The following is a 14718-nucleotide window of genomic DNA, read 5'->3' as shown; positions in this document are numbered from 1 at the left end:
ATACAATTTTTCTTAAACTTGAACCATAAGAACCCAGGTCTGATACAGAATTTCAGTAGAGAGCAAATCATGAAGGTTGGAGGGAGCATGCTTTTCAGCATGACAGTTTCATGCAGTTGTTTTATTCAATAGTAGAGGAAGCAGTTATAGGAACTGGGTGGTTTTTATTTAGGCAGCCAGTGATTGTGTTCTGGCACCATCTGTGTTAAGTGCATGCAGATAACATGAGGCTTAGATTAAAAATGGTTATTTTCCCAGAAGAACATCTAGCTTCATTTATTTGTTAATTCTTCTAAAGCAGCGAGTCAGCCCTTATGCTGTGAGATCAGCTAGAGAGAGTAACGCTTACGACCTGAAGCTCATATGGATCCTTTGATCTGAAGGGCTGTTTTTCTCCCCACAGTGCCTTGCATTGGAGGAGGAAGCTCGCCATAATGCCGGTTGATGCACACTGGCTGTGTTTACCAGCCTTTCATGTTAGGCCTTTTGTGCAGACGGTCAGGATGATGCGGTCCTGCCCCTGCTGTTGCTGGTTTCCGGGTGTCCTCCCTTTAGTCCCTGAGCCGCCCTGCACGCCTGCTGCACTGCCTGCGGGCAGCCACAGTGCCGCGCCGCCTCCACCTTTTCACACTGCACCCCCTTCCGCATCCCAAGCATCCTCTTCTCCTGACCCTAAGCTCTGCCTTTTGCCCCCCACATCTGATGGTAGGCAGGAGGAAAATGTGCAGTCTGGGCTGGTAAGTCTGCGGGCTTTTTTCTGATTACGAAGGTTAAAACTTGATTTTAAAATTTTTTGTGTGTATTTGGTAGCAGCTGTTCCAATCATTCTCTGATGTTAGCAGATTTTTGTTTTAATAAGAAATTTTAAATGCATCACCAAAACAATGTTCCACCCAAATGTGAACTGTAACTAGTGTGTTTTAAAACTAGTAGAGTCAAAGGATTTTGTAAAATTAAAAGTTTATATTATAAATGCCAAATATATGGAAAGTAAATATAGGTAACTTCATGCATAGGCAGATTAAATAAATGAGCTTTAAAGGTCACTTATTTATTTAAATCCCCCCCCCCCCCCGCCCCTGTTTATTTAAAATGTCTTATGAAAGTAGGGACTTTTAACTTTTCCTGCAGGTAAATGGCAGTTAATGATTTTCTTCTGAATTTCTGGATTTTATGCTTTACCTGAACAATGTAGAAGAATAAATACTTGGCTAACTTGTTTCAGTTGCTGTTTGCAGGGTCCTATCTTACTCTATAACCTTAGTATACTCATTCTACTTTTGACTAGAAAGTATAAATGTTTGCCAAATTGTATTGAGTCTACTAAAAACATACAGTACAGCTGTTTTTAAAACCTAATTTAAAGCATAGTTTAAAAATTGTAGGAAAAAGAGAGCTGACCAAGCTTGACTCAGGGGTGAGTTGATTCTTTGGGCCGTCGGGACCGTAGTTTCCTGGCTTCTGCAGACACGCTGCAGGAGCTGTCGCCACGTGGGGGGGCGTGAGCACAGCCCTACACGGCGAGGGTGACTGGTCATCACTCGCGGGAAGGGTGAGCTTCTCCCATCGTGTGCTGTGATGTGTCAGACTGCGGTTCTCCTTTGGAAGTGCCTCTGTTTTTCTTCAAACCAGGGTCCTTTCACAGAGCTTTCCAGACATCGCTGCTTTTGAGTTAAATTATTTTCTCTTCCATTGTTTTTGTTCTTTAGGCTTCTCAGGAAAGCAGACTTCAAAATCCAGTGAAAATGAATGGCTCCAAGGATGTCCCGGAGCCCTATGACTACGACCTCATCATCATTGGAGGGGGTTCTGGAGGGCTGGCAGCAGCCAAGGCAAGGCTCCTTGTGTGTCTTGGGGTATGGGGAAAGTAGTCAGATCCTTACAGCTGTGATCTGCGTGTTTTTAGAGCTACCCTTGTTTAACTTTTACATTGGGGTTGCACTAATCATCTTGGTATATGAAATTCTCATTATGCTTTAGACATTAGAGCTGTGTTAAAATAGCATTGGTTTTTAATGGTCCACTTCCAGTCCATCATGTTAACCATTTCAACTCATTTTAATAATTTATTTTCCAGGAGGCAGCCAAATATGACAAGAAGGTGATGGTTCTGGATTTTGTCACTCCAACCCCTCTTGGAACTAGATGGGGTAAGCTTTTAAAATACCTTAGAAGTGAATTTGTAGGAGCAGATTTTTCCCTGGCTTTGGTTTGAATGACTTCTAAAATCCAATTTTGAAATTAAATAAATTTAAAAAAACAAACGAAACACCTCCCTCTTTCACTTGTGCTAGGTCAGAATGGACTTCAGTTAAATGTTGAATACTCAGGTTCCTTGGCACAGAGTCCAGATAATACAGAACCGTGTCCACAGTGTTTTGATGATTTAAAGATAAATATTTGAGTAACTTAGTATATTCAGGGGCTTAATCAGTGAAAGTTTAAACTCTTCCTGGATTTCTATTTCAAATCTGTCTCCTGTGTCCAACAAGAACTAGAATTAGATACCTTAATGGATAGCCCTTGCTTCTTCTTAGTCTTGGTGAATTCTGTGTTCATTATTTATTTATTCAATGAATATTTATTGAACACTTACTATGAACGAGGACTGTGAAGATATAGCAGTGAATGCATAGACCTGAAGTTCCTGCTTCTGTGGAGTTTACATTCTCGTGGAAGACAAAAGATGAACAAGAACTTTACCGATTGTGATACATGGTACTGAAAAAGTTACTTAGTGGAATAGAGAGGAACTGGGTAAAGAAAGGAGTTTTAGCTTTGAGACCGTTATCAGTGGTGATCTCTGAAGAGGTGGCTTTTAGATGAAGAATAAGAGAGTAACAGTGAGCCAGCCCTGCCAAAAGCTGAGGAAGAATCTTCGAGGCAACTTTTCTCTTTCTCACAGAAAGGCACATACAAAGGCCCTGGGGTAGGTTTGGTGGTTGTGGCATGGCTAGTAGAAGCTGGAGCTAAGATTGGAGAGGAAGGCAGGTGTCAGACTGTACAGGTCCTTGTGGACCAAGATGAGGGATTTGGCCCTGATAATCCAAGCATAATGGGAAAGCTTTGGGAAGGGGAGTAATGTGATAGGTAAATTTCATCAGGATGACTTGGCTGTGGAAGTTAGAAGGAGGCAGGAAGTCTGGGCAAGCCAGTGTCACAATTTCTGATTCACTCATTCCTCAGGTGCTTGTTAAGGTGTCACCTCTTGTCAGACGTGTTCTCGTGCTGGCTGCAGTCCCGCTGGCCTGTGGAGCTCACGCCCTCTGGTGACACTCGGCCAGCACTCCCCTGGAAGGCTGCTAGTTCCCAAGCGGTGCAGTCCTCTGCCATCTTGCACTCTTGGCATTTTGGCTGCCTCCCCACCTGCTTATATTATGTTCTGATAGAGACAGGTTATCACCGTGTTCTTTAAGTTCAGGGACACTAAATCTTTTTAGGGACGGACAAGGTGTTATGAATCCTTTGGTGAGAATCAGTGAAGGCTGTGGACCACCTCCGTAAAGCATTGCTCACGTTCACTAGACTTTTTTATTACTTTTTGGCTGCATCGTGTGACTGTGGGATCTTAGTTCCTTTAGTTCGACCAGGGATCAAACCCATGCCCTCAGCAGTTAAATGTGGCATCCTAACCACTGGACTGTCAGGAAATCCCCTATACCAAACTTTGCATGTGGTTTCAGACCCACTGCAGTCCAGCTATGCCCTGCTCAGCAACCCCATTATCACTTCTATTCATGGATTTAGTGGCAAGTAAAAGGTTGTACACAAAGTAAAATCTCAATATCTGGCTTTTTTATCAGCAGTCAATTAATTATGAATTTTTGAAGTACATGGAAGTTGTGGAAGTCTGCTCCTTTTCGTTTCAGGGTTGTTTTGCCGTGTTTAATCTGTAAGGCTCTCTGATCTTAGAAATGTCATGAGACTTAAGAATAAACTCATGTAAACAGTGTTGACTACATTAAACAAATAAACTGTGATGTTTCATAGAATAGCATTGGAGCTTGGAGCAGGCCACCCAAAATATGCACTGTGGCACGTTGATTATTTTGAATTAAAATTACTTAAGAAATGACCAGTGGGACACTCTGGCCCTCCTTTCTGTTGCCTGAAAGCAGGAAATCCATCACATGAAAGGTGCACTCCCTACATCAGGAAGTAGAAAGACACCCTTATCACAAAAGATAGGGAATTCAGGGCTGAGAAGCCTAATGTAAAGAAAACTGTTACTTCTTTACTCATTATCCCAAACCCATACTCTGTTGTCATTCTTAAATGACAGTTTCTTTGTCCTGTCAGTTCCTCACAATATATTATTTCTTTGTCTAAAAAATAGAAAAGCTGTCTCTTTTGGCTACTTCTTCGGTCCCATTTCTATGAAAGCATCGTGTGCACAAATTAAAATGTATTTCTCTTGCTCCTGTTGATCTGTCTTATGTCAGATTTGTTTGTCCAACCACAAGAACTGAAGAAGAGTAGATGGGGAAGTTTCCCTCTCCCTTATAATGGTAATAACTGTTGGCCCTTTTCTTTGGAGAATTGTATATCAGACTATAAACTGATTTTGCAATGCTTTTGCAGGTCTTGGAGGAACGTGTGTGAATGTGGGCTGCATACCTAAAAAACTGATGCACCAAGCAGCATTGTTAGGACAAGCCCTACGAGATTCTCGAAACTACGGGTGGAACGTCGAGGAGACGGGTATGTGGGAGAAGCTTCTCTTCCATTTGTGCTTTTGAGGGGCTTGAGCTGGGATCTTGCAGTGCACCATCCATTCTTACGAGACTAGCATATAACCTGGAAATCGTTTTCATTGTTTTTTTTTTTAATGGATAAAATCAGTGTAGTTAAGAAAAAGTGTGGTTATCCTGTGTCTTGTTGGCTCTGTAGTAACTATTAATGGTAAGAACAGATATTGTACTTGGAGTATCTTTTTATAACAGAAACCCAGAATTCTTTCAAAGAAATTCTCATAATTCTAGAGTTTCCTGTGGGAATGCAAATTATATTTGCTTTCCCTTGAAGCTGTTATTTTTCTCTCATCCAAGAAGTCTTGTTTCATGAGCTGATATTTGGGAGGGTTATTTGTTGAGAAGGGGGTTTTGTTGGATTAAAAATATTTAGAGTACCGTGGAAACCACATCCTTTTCTCTTGCCCAACAAAAAAGGCAGTGAGGAGACTCAACCTAATGGAACATGAATTTATCATGTAATCTGCTGGTGGTCTACCTCTCTTCCCGCTTCTACCCCCCACCCTGCAGGTTATTTACTCCCGTGTCTAAGTGCCTGAGTCTGCCCTTGGTCCACTCTTTGCCTTCCTGGGAGCCTATGTCAGTGTACCCAGTTCACAACATAATGTCCTTTCAGTTAATGAGTTAGATTTTTTCAGTAGACTTTTCAGAAATCCTCCTAGTGAAGTTATATAATATTACTATTGCTCACCCACTATTTGCAGTTGGTTCTGTGCTGGGGAAGTATATAAATAAATAATACGAATCTCTAGATACACAGGTTCTGTTTTCATCGACGTGCTGATATCATTGATATACCAGCTAAGTACCCTGGGTGCCCAGAGGTGGGGTCAGTATATGATTTAAGAGGTGACTGGAGATGACTTTTTAGATGTTGTGTCCTTGACAATAAGCAGAGGAGCGGATAGTCAGTTCATTTAGACAGTGAGAAGAAAAGGAACAAGGTTTGCACTTGGAGAATAGTAAATACGTTGGTGTCTCTAGAGCAGGGAGCATGTGGGAACATAAAGCAGACAGTTGCTATGGGCTGAATGCCCTGGGCGGTTTGGGATGAGAATAGGAGGAGGAATGTGGACCAGCTTAGCGAGCTGCAGTTGTGCTGAGGGCAAGTTGGACCAGATATTTCATGGTTCTTGGGACAGCAGGAAGAAGAGGGGAGGGGAGGTAAAGACCATAGCTATAGCAGAGAGGAAGCTCCTGTCTTTCCTCAATACCCACCTCATGGCTTCACTGGGGTCCTGCAGGTCAGGAGTCATGTTAAAGTCAGATCATTTTCCTTATTCTCCATTCCATCTTATTGCAGTACATATATGAGCCTGCTGTCCCTGGAGGGGGATCCTGTTGTTCCATTTGGCAGACAAGCAGACCGGAGCTCTGGGGGGTGAAGTGGTGCCCCCATATCATAGCTAAGAAATTGGCGGCACTAGGGCTTCCCTGGTGCTCAGCTGGTGAAAAATCTGCCTGCAATGCAGGAAACCCTGGTGTGATTCCTAGGTCAGGAAGATCCTCTGGAGAAGGGATAAGCTACCCACTCCAGTATTCTTGGGCTTTCCTGGTGACACAGATGGTAAAGAATCTGCCTGCAATGCAGGAGACCTAGGTTTGATCCCTGGGTTGGGAAGATCCCCTGGAGGAGAGCATGGCAACCCACTCTGGTATTCTTGCCTGGAGAATCCCGATGGACAGAGGAGCCTGGCGGGCTGCAGTCCATGGGGTCACAAAGAGTCTGACACGACTGAGCGACTCAGCACAGCACAGAGTTTAGACTGAAGTCTCTCTGACTTCAAAACACTTGGGATTTACGCAAGTGGTCTTCCTTCAGCCCTCATGTCTTCAGTGGCAACTTCTCTAGGGGACCAGGGTTTTGGGAACTGTTGTAGAAGCTAGTACTCTCAGAGCTTTTGACCTTGGTCTGTGTGTACCTCTCCTCACCATTCTCTCCCCAGAAGGGGCAAGTTCTGTGTGCAGTCTGCAGGCCACACTTGAATTTCCCTTCTGGGTCTTCGGGAGAAAAACCCAAGAACCACTCATTTTATTTGCTAACCACTTTCATAAGATCTGAACCACCCCTGTCCTTTCACACATACTCTTTACCAGTATTCTCAGGGAGACTTCATTCCCTGGGGCCCCCAGGGATAAGATCCTTCCTTCACCTCATTGAAGTATAGGTTGAGACGGACGCGGGTGGTAATTCTGACTTTGCTGTTTACTGCCTGTGTGGTGAGGATTAAATACAATTCAGTTCAGTCGCTCAGTTGTGTCTGACTCTTTGTGAACCCCATGGACTGCAGCACACCAGGCCTCCCTGTCCATCACCAACTCACAGAGTTTACTCAAACTCGTGTCCATTGAGTTGGTGATGCCATCCAACCGTCTCACCCTCTGTCACCCCCTTCTCCTCCCACCTTCAATCTTTCCCAGCATCAGGGTCTTTTCCAATGAGTCGGTTCTTCACATCAGGGGCCAAAGTATTGGAGTTTCAGCTTCAGCATCAGTCCTTCCAATGAATATTCAGGACTGATTTCCTTTAGGATGGGCTGCTTTGACCTCCTTGCAGTCCAAGGAACTCACAAGAGTCTTCTCCAACACCACAGTTCAAAAGCATCAATTCTTCTGTGCTCAGCTTTCTTTATAGTTCAACTCTTACATCCATACATGACTACTGGAAAAACCATAGCTTTGACTAGATGGACCTTTGTTGGCAAAGTAATGTCTCTGCTTTTTAATATGCTGTCTAGTTTGGTCACAGCTTTTCTTCCAAGGATCAAGCGTCTTTTAATTTCATGGCTGCAGTCATCATCTGCAGTGATTTTGGAGACCCCCAAAATAAAGTCTGTCACTGTTTCTGTTGTTTCCCCATCTATTTGCCATGAAGTGATGGGACCAGATGCCGTGATCTTAGTTTTCTGAATGTTGAGTTTTAAGCCAACTGTTTCACTCTCCTGTTTCACTTTCATCAAGAGGCTCTTTAGTTCTTCTTTGCTTTCTGCCATAAGGGTTGTGTCATCTGCATATCTGAGGTTATTGATATTTCTCCCAGCAGTCTTGATTCCAGCTTGTGCTTCTTCCAGCCCAGCGTTTCTCATGATGTGCTCTGCATAGAAGTTAAATAAGCAGGGTGACAATACATAGCCTTTCCCTATTTGGAACCAGTCTGTTGTTCCATATCAGTTCTAACTTGCTTCCTGACCTGCATACAGATTTCTCAAGAGGCAATCAGGTGGTCTGGTATTCCCATCTCTTTAAGAATTTTCCAGAGTTTGTTGTGGTCCACAAAGTCAAAGGCTTTTTAGATACAATTGTGTGACTAAAATACCTGCCAGCCTTAGTTTCAGCCCCTTCCTCCTGACTTGCTTCTTCTAATTTTTCCCTTCAGAGTGTCAGCCAGTTGGTGTAGACTCTGCCCAGCACTTTTCTTGGTTTTTTGTTTAATGGGTTGTAGAGAAACATGTATGGATATTTAGGAATTTGTATGTTTGAACCAATTTATTTCCCTCAAAGAGAAGGACATGTAACAAGAATACTAATCTGAAAAAGTCTAGAGTTTGTTGGAAAATGTATGGTCGTTCCAAGCAAAATTTGATTTATGCCGGTAATATAATTTCCATATAGTGTCCATATAGTGAATGTCAGTGGCCCTTAAATTTCAATAATAGTTCTGGGGAGCTACAGCTCATCATCATTAAAATGTTGTTGATTCATTTAAGGTCTCATACTTAAATTGGTATGTAGTTCATGTTAGCTTTAAGCTGTCAACTCAGAAATGAAGTAGGTGGACAGAATAGCTTAGTTTGGTAAGAAAGGTAGGAAAGTACATGTAACAGGTCTTTAGAATCTTTAAGAGATAAGTATAGGCCTCTGCAGAATAAATTTTAATAACAGGGTCAGCAAAGTATAATTCTAGTAAGTTCAGTAATCAAGTGGGTGATGAAATATAACTTGGTGAACTGACAAATCTTCTTTCCAGCAAAAGAATATGTTTATAGTGGTCGTATAACAATAATAAGAACTGGTTTTACTTATTTACCCTGACTTTATTTCTAAATTATGTAAGAAACTAATAAATGCAGAGATGAGGTGATAAAGCAGCCACTACCCGTGTACTGCAGCTCTGCACAGTGAAATCAGCAGGAGCTCTCTGAATTTTAAAACGTAAACCAACTCAAAAGTTATCTTACTTGTGTATCTCTACAGAAGTTACTTATTCAACTAGTTTAACTGTTTTAGCTCTTTCGTGTTCCTTCCCCTTTTCCAGATTTTAAGATAGAAATACATATCTTCGTATTTTTATACCTTCCACCTCTTGTACATCTGTGTCAGGGACAGTGATCCCAAAGTCTCTGCCGGGAGATGTGCCCTCTGTTTAAATCCCTTCCCTTTTCCTAAGTGGAAGCGTGGTGGCTTCTTTATTGTTGTCTCATTACTCCTTGTGCCTTCTGAAGCAAGCTTTGGCCTCTCTGTGGGGACCAGAGCTGGGTGCTGTGGGAGTGGCTGGCCCGGCCTGCTGGGATCCACCACCCAGGGAGCAGTCATCGCCTCCCTCCTTTTTGTGCTTAAGTGTTGGTGGTGAAGGATACAGTGGACTTAGACAAACATTTTATCATTAGATCTTTGAGGAAGAAAGAACTTGGAGGTACATTTTTCCAATGAGAAGCCCCTAGAGGCTGGCGCTCCATGTTCCCAGGAGATGAGGCAGGCATGAATGCTTATTTTGCATTTTTCAAATAGAAACACATCTAATCTCACGGCCTTGACCAAAGAACAGTGCTTCTGTTTTCTTGGAAAACTGTCTTCTCTGACACTGCAGATAGCTCTGAGCGTGGTGAGGGAGGAAAGGCCCTTTGGACCCGGAACCAAGCAGCACAGCTGAATCTGCCTGGTGATGGGGTGGGAGATGGGGGAGGGGGGTGACGTGTCCAGGACTCAGCCTGCGATCTGCGCTTCTCCTGAAAGCTCCAAGATGAGACTGTGATAAGAAAAAAATTACGTGAGCTCAGTTATGTAAACTGGAGGGAGTGGTCCTTTCTGGAAGATTTACTGGCTTCATATTTTCTTCAGATATACGTTTGAGTTCTCTTGTGCTCAAGAATTAAAATGTACCTTTTAAAAAATTGAGCATTTGTGAAGTTTTAGGATCCCATTGTCCTTAGAGAGAAAGCACAATTATTTGTTTGCAGTTGGGGGCCTGCAGAGTTCCTGGATGCATGTATTCTCCTACCGTAGTCAGCTGACGGTTCACAAACAGTGTTTCTGCGCTGCTGTGAGTTCCCGTGTAGCTCCGGGCAGGTCATTCATCCATCCTTCATCTCCCTGTGTATATACTGGAAGGAATTTGTGCCCCTTCAGGGTATTTGAGGTATAAGTGGGCAGGTGCAGTGAAGATAAAAGGATGCTAGTAGCTCTGTTAGTCTGAATATTGATGTCGAACCTAGGGGTGTATGGTAGTGGGGGGCGGTTCAGGAGCAGGAGAGAATTGGCTTAAGACCCAGTTGCCAGGGTGGGCATAAGGGTGCACCCATGTGAAAAACAGTCCTTGCCTAGGGAGCTGGAATCAGCATTGCAGAGGCTCAGCATTAGGTTACAGCTGGTGGACCAGGCCAGTGGAATCAGGAATCCTGGGGGAGGTGCTGGGCTGTGCCAGTGGGTGTGCGTGTAGGAGCGGGAAGTGCCCAGGTGGTATAGGAATGCAGGGGATTTGGGGCATTACTGGAAAGCAGGGCAGCCCTAGAGAACTGGGGTTCCAGGTATGTAACCACCCACAGTCCAACAGGGATCCAGTTACCACCAGCAGCATGTAAAGTAGGAATTTGGATTTTGTGAGACTGCAACTCAGTTCTCAGAATGAAATGCAAGACCAGGACCATAGGAGCAGCTAGAGTATCTTGATGCTGAATCCCAGCTATAGTGGGCTGCAGCTTTTTTAATTTCTTCTGCCTGAGCATAACCACACTAGAGATTGGTGCCTGCCTACTGTACCTGAGGATGAAGAGACTTTGGTAGAGAAAAGGGGTTTGAGGAGTTTGGAAATCACATGGGGCCTAACAGTTACAAAGCTTGTTGCTAACAGTAGAATTAGTGTTGAATTAGGTCTAATCATTGAATTTCTGTCATTGAAGTAATTTTTTTGGTACAGTTACTTAGTCCCAACTGTGTCTTCTTTTCGAATATGTTATCTCTTATAGGATTGGCAGAGCAGAATCCACTTAGTACTTCTACCACTGTAAAATTTCAGAGGCATCCTGCCTTTGACCTTGCTCCTGCCTTGGGGGTGTTATTGGCACGCTGTGCAGACAGCTCGTAGTTGTAAAGAACCGAGGTGGAGGATCGTTAGCGTCACTGGACATCCCCGCACCAGTCAGTTCAGTCTCTCAGTCATGTCCGACTCTTTGAGACCCCATGGATTGCACCACGTCAGGCTTCTCTGTCCATCACCAACTCCCGGAGCTTGCTCAGACTCATGGCCAAGGAGTTGGTGATGCCATCCAACCGTCTCATTCTCTGTCATCCCCTTCTCCTTCTGCCTTTAATCATTTCCACCATCAGGGTCTTTTCCAAGGAGTTAGTTCTTTGCATTAGGTGGCCCAAGTATTGGAGTTTCAGCTTTAGCATCAGTCCTTCCAATGAATATTCAGGACTGACTTCCTTTAGGATTGACCAGTTGGATCTCCTTGCAGTCCAAGGGACTGTCAAGAGTGTTCTCAAACACCACAGTTCAAAAGCATCAATTCTTTGGTGCTCAGCTTTCTTTATAGTCCAGCTCTCACATCCATACATGATTACTGGAAAAACCATAGCTTTGACTAGATGGACCTTTGTTGGCAAAGTAATATCTGCTTTTTAATATGCTGTCTAGGTTGACCATGGCTTTTCTTCCAAGGATCAAGTGTCTTTTAATTTCATGGCTGCAGTACCATCTGCAGTGATTTTGGAGCACCCAAAAATAAAGTCTGCCACTTTTCCACTGTTTCCCCATATATTTGCCATGAAGTCATGGGACCAGATGCCATGATCTTAGTTTTCTGAATGTTGAGTTTTAAGCCAACTGTTTCACTCTCATGTTTCACTTTCATCAAGAGGCTCTTTAGTTCTTCGCTTTCTGCTATAAGGGTTGTGTCATCTGCATATCTGAGGTTATTGTTATTTCTCCTGGCAGTCTTGATTCCTACTTGCATCAGAGTGACAACCAAAACCACTACCAATAAAACCACCACTGATAAAACCACATCTGGGATTTGCTTAAAATATTCCTAGTTAAAAAGAAGACGTGTTATGTAATGAGATTGATTAAATGTTGGTAGTTGTTAAGTTGTTTGGTAGTTTGCTAGAGGGAAAAAATACTTGGAAGGGTTGTTTATGTGCTTGAAGTGAAGGACTTGCTATTTCAGAGCGGTTCCTGGGAACTGACGTTTGTCAGGCAGTTGAGCAGCTGAGCATGGTGCCCGTCTTTCTCTGCAGTTAAGCATGACTGGGAGAGGATGACAGAGGCAGTCCAGAACCACATTGGGTCTCTCAACTGGGGCTACCGTGTGGCTCTGCGGGAGAAGAAGGTCACCTACGAGAACGCGTACGGGGAGTTTGTGGGGCCTCACAGGATTAAGGTAAGCGTGTCACTGCCTCAGAAGGTGTTTTGGTTTCGTATCTTTAAGCTTTTGTTGGGGGAGGAAAAGTGAAGGTGGCTATCCTAATAAAAACATTAGTGACCCAGACCGTCCTGTTGGGTGATTTTGTGGTCACTTCTTAGGGCCTTTCTCTTGTGGTGCAGTGAAGGATAAGAGAACTGGGTTTGGGGCCAGATTAGCAGGATTTGAGTCTTGGCTTTGTCCTTGAGCAACCTCTCACTGCATTAGCAAATTTTTATGAAGATCAAATTGGTCACTGTAGTAAACAGCTTTTTTAATTACAATGTTGACAATTCTAAAGGATAATAACTTATTAAAAATTGACATACTGATTCCTTTGTAGGCAACAAATAACAAAGGCAAAGAGAAGATCTACTCAGCAGAGAGATTTCTCATTGCCACTGGTGAAAGGCCACGTTATTTGGGTATCCCCGGTGACAAAGAATACTGTATCAGCAGGTAAGGACAAACTGGGGGAGAAAAGAGGATTTCTGCTTTTTCTTCAAGTCTATTTAATCCTTTTCCTAGAACTTAAGTTTTTCACCATATTTTTGCCCAAAGGAACAGGGAATTAGGAAAAAGAGAAAGGAAAAAAATTTTAAACCAGAGAACATTAAAAAAATTCAGGATTATAAACATTGGTCATCTTATCACCCAGAGTTAATCTCTCTCTACTCATATGTAGATTATGCTTACAATATTTATATTTGAAATTTATATGTATATGTCTTATAAATGTATACTATGTAAAACCCAGATGGATATTTACAGATATTTTGGAAAATAATTAATACATATATCTGTACCTTTTTTTGTTTTTTGCAAAATTAGGATTATATATTACCCTTTATGTAGATACTATACGACTTGGAGGATAACAGGCCATTTAGGTTTCTCAACCCTAGTTTTTCCTTATTTTTTGCTATTTGAATGGGTGCAGTGTCAGTGCAGAGGGACCTTCTGAAATCAGTGAGTCAGGCAAGGTTTTGCTGTGTGGCTTATTTTTGCCCATCAAGTGGAAATACTGGTGACATTTTATTGTTCAGGAGTTTTGAATTATGAAGTTATTAAGATAAAGATTGCTGATAAGTATGTCTCCTTGGGTGCTCTTTGCCCAGGAGTTTCTTATTTTCTGATTATGTTATAGCTACTTATTTTTAGGCTTTTTTCCTTTGTAATATGAGTTTATCCTGTGAACCTTTGCCCAGGGGCAGCTCAGTTGGCATCTTTTGTTTTCACTGTCTTAGATGAACCCCCCCCTTGTCACATTTTAAAAAAACTCGTCTACCAACAGTACTTTTAGGATCTCCTATGTCTGGTGTCCTCACTCTACTAGAAGATTTTGTCAGGCTTTACTTTGAATGGTTTTTATGTTATAGAACCCACATGTTGACGGCTTCTCTCCACCTCTCTCCCCACCCTTGGTGCTTGGTGTGGTGGTTGAGGAAAAGGAACACAGGTTTTCCACCTGAGAGAGAGCTGCAGTGGTGGGATGAGGGTGGGGGTTTGGGTTTGCACACGTGCGATTTTAAACACGTAAGTGGAGAATTACTCCAAATAGTACTAAATAAACTTGTTTGACTGGGAGCTGGACTAGTGTCAGAGTTGCTGTGGTTTGCTGTGCTCAGCCATGGAAGCTCGAGCTGCTCCCACCGCAGTTGAGTGGTGAGAAAGGAGAGTGTCTAAGACCTTGTAAAAATTTCTCAAATGTTTTGTGTGTAGCTAATTGGGATGGTTTTAATCCTAAAAGTGTCTTGTTCCTAAGAAAGTAAAAATACCTACTTTAATTTGAGTCATTATACGCATATGGACATTTTTCTGTTCTTTTCTTCCTTTAAAAAATTTTTTTTCTTTTTTTTTTTCAGTGATGATCTTTTCTCTCTACCTTATTGCCCGGGTAAGACCCTGGTGGTTGGAGCATCCTATGTTGCTTTGGAATGTGCTGGATTTCTTGCTGGTATTGGTTTAGACGTCACTGTTATGGTACGGTCCATTCTCCTAAGAGGATTTGACCAGGACATGGCCAACAAAATTGGTGAACATATGCAAGAACATGGTATCAAGTTCATAAGAGAGTTTGTACCAATAAAAGTAAGTGGGGTTGCCTGGAGGTTTGTTGATTCTATACTCACATTTAAAGGTGAGAGAGAGTTGGGGTGGGTGAGGGAAGAAGCCTCCTTGCAGCATGATGAACCACTGGGGATACTGTCATTCTCCAACTGTGTGATTTAGGTACGTAAACTATTTCTACCTGAATAGGTCCAACCACCTAAATAGCTTTATTCTTATTTGCAGATTAATGATTTCCTTCCCCTTTCAACTTTACCACCTTTTATTCTCTTCTGTTG

At 42.7% G+C, this 14718-nt stretch overlaps 1 protein-coding gene across 1 annotated transcript in view; it reads left to right on the top strand.

Moving 5' to 3' along the window:
• Positions 1-14718, top strand: part of TXNRD1 (thioredoxin reductase 1) — a 60108-nt gene that overhangs the window by 21803 nt on the left and 23587 nt on the right. Inside the window, exons 3-8 of the mRNA XM_070454029.1 lie at positions 1710-1832; positions 2078-2150; positions 4582-4701; positions 12207-12349; positions 12714-12829; positions 14236-14461. Of these exons, the coding sequence (XP_070310130.1) occupies positions 1746-1832; positions 2078-2150; positions 4582-4701; positions 12207-12349; positions 12714-12829; positions 14236-14461 (765 nt within the window). The 5' untranslated portion in view covers positions 1710-1745. The remainder of the gene's footprint in view (positions 1-1709; positions 1833-2077; positions 2151-4581; positions 4702-12206; positions 12350-12713; positions 12830-14235; positions 14462-14718) is intronic.

The sequence above is a fragment of the Odocoileus virginianus genome, chromosome 23, assembly GCF_023699985.2.
Source record: "Odocoileus virginianus isolate 20LAN1187 ecotype Illinois chromosome 23, Ovbor_1.2, whole genome shotgun sequence".
In the NCBI taxonomy this organism is placed as follows: Eukaryota; Metazoa; Chordata; class Mammalia; order Artiodactyla; family Cervidae; genus Odocoileus; species Odocoileus virginianus.
Note: the sequence above shows the minus strand (reverse complement) of the source record. Positions and strands in the feature narration are given on the sequence as shown.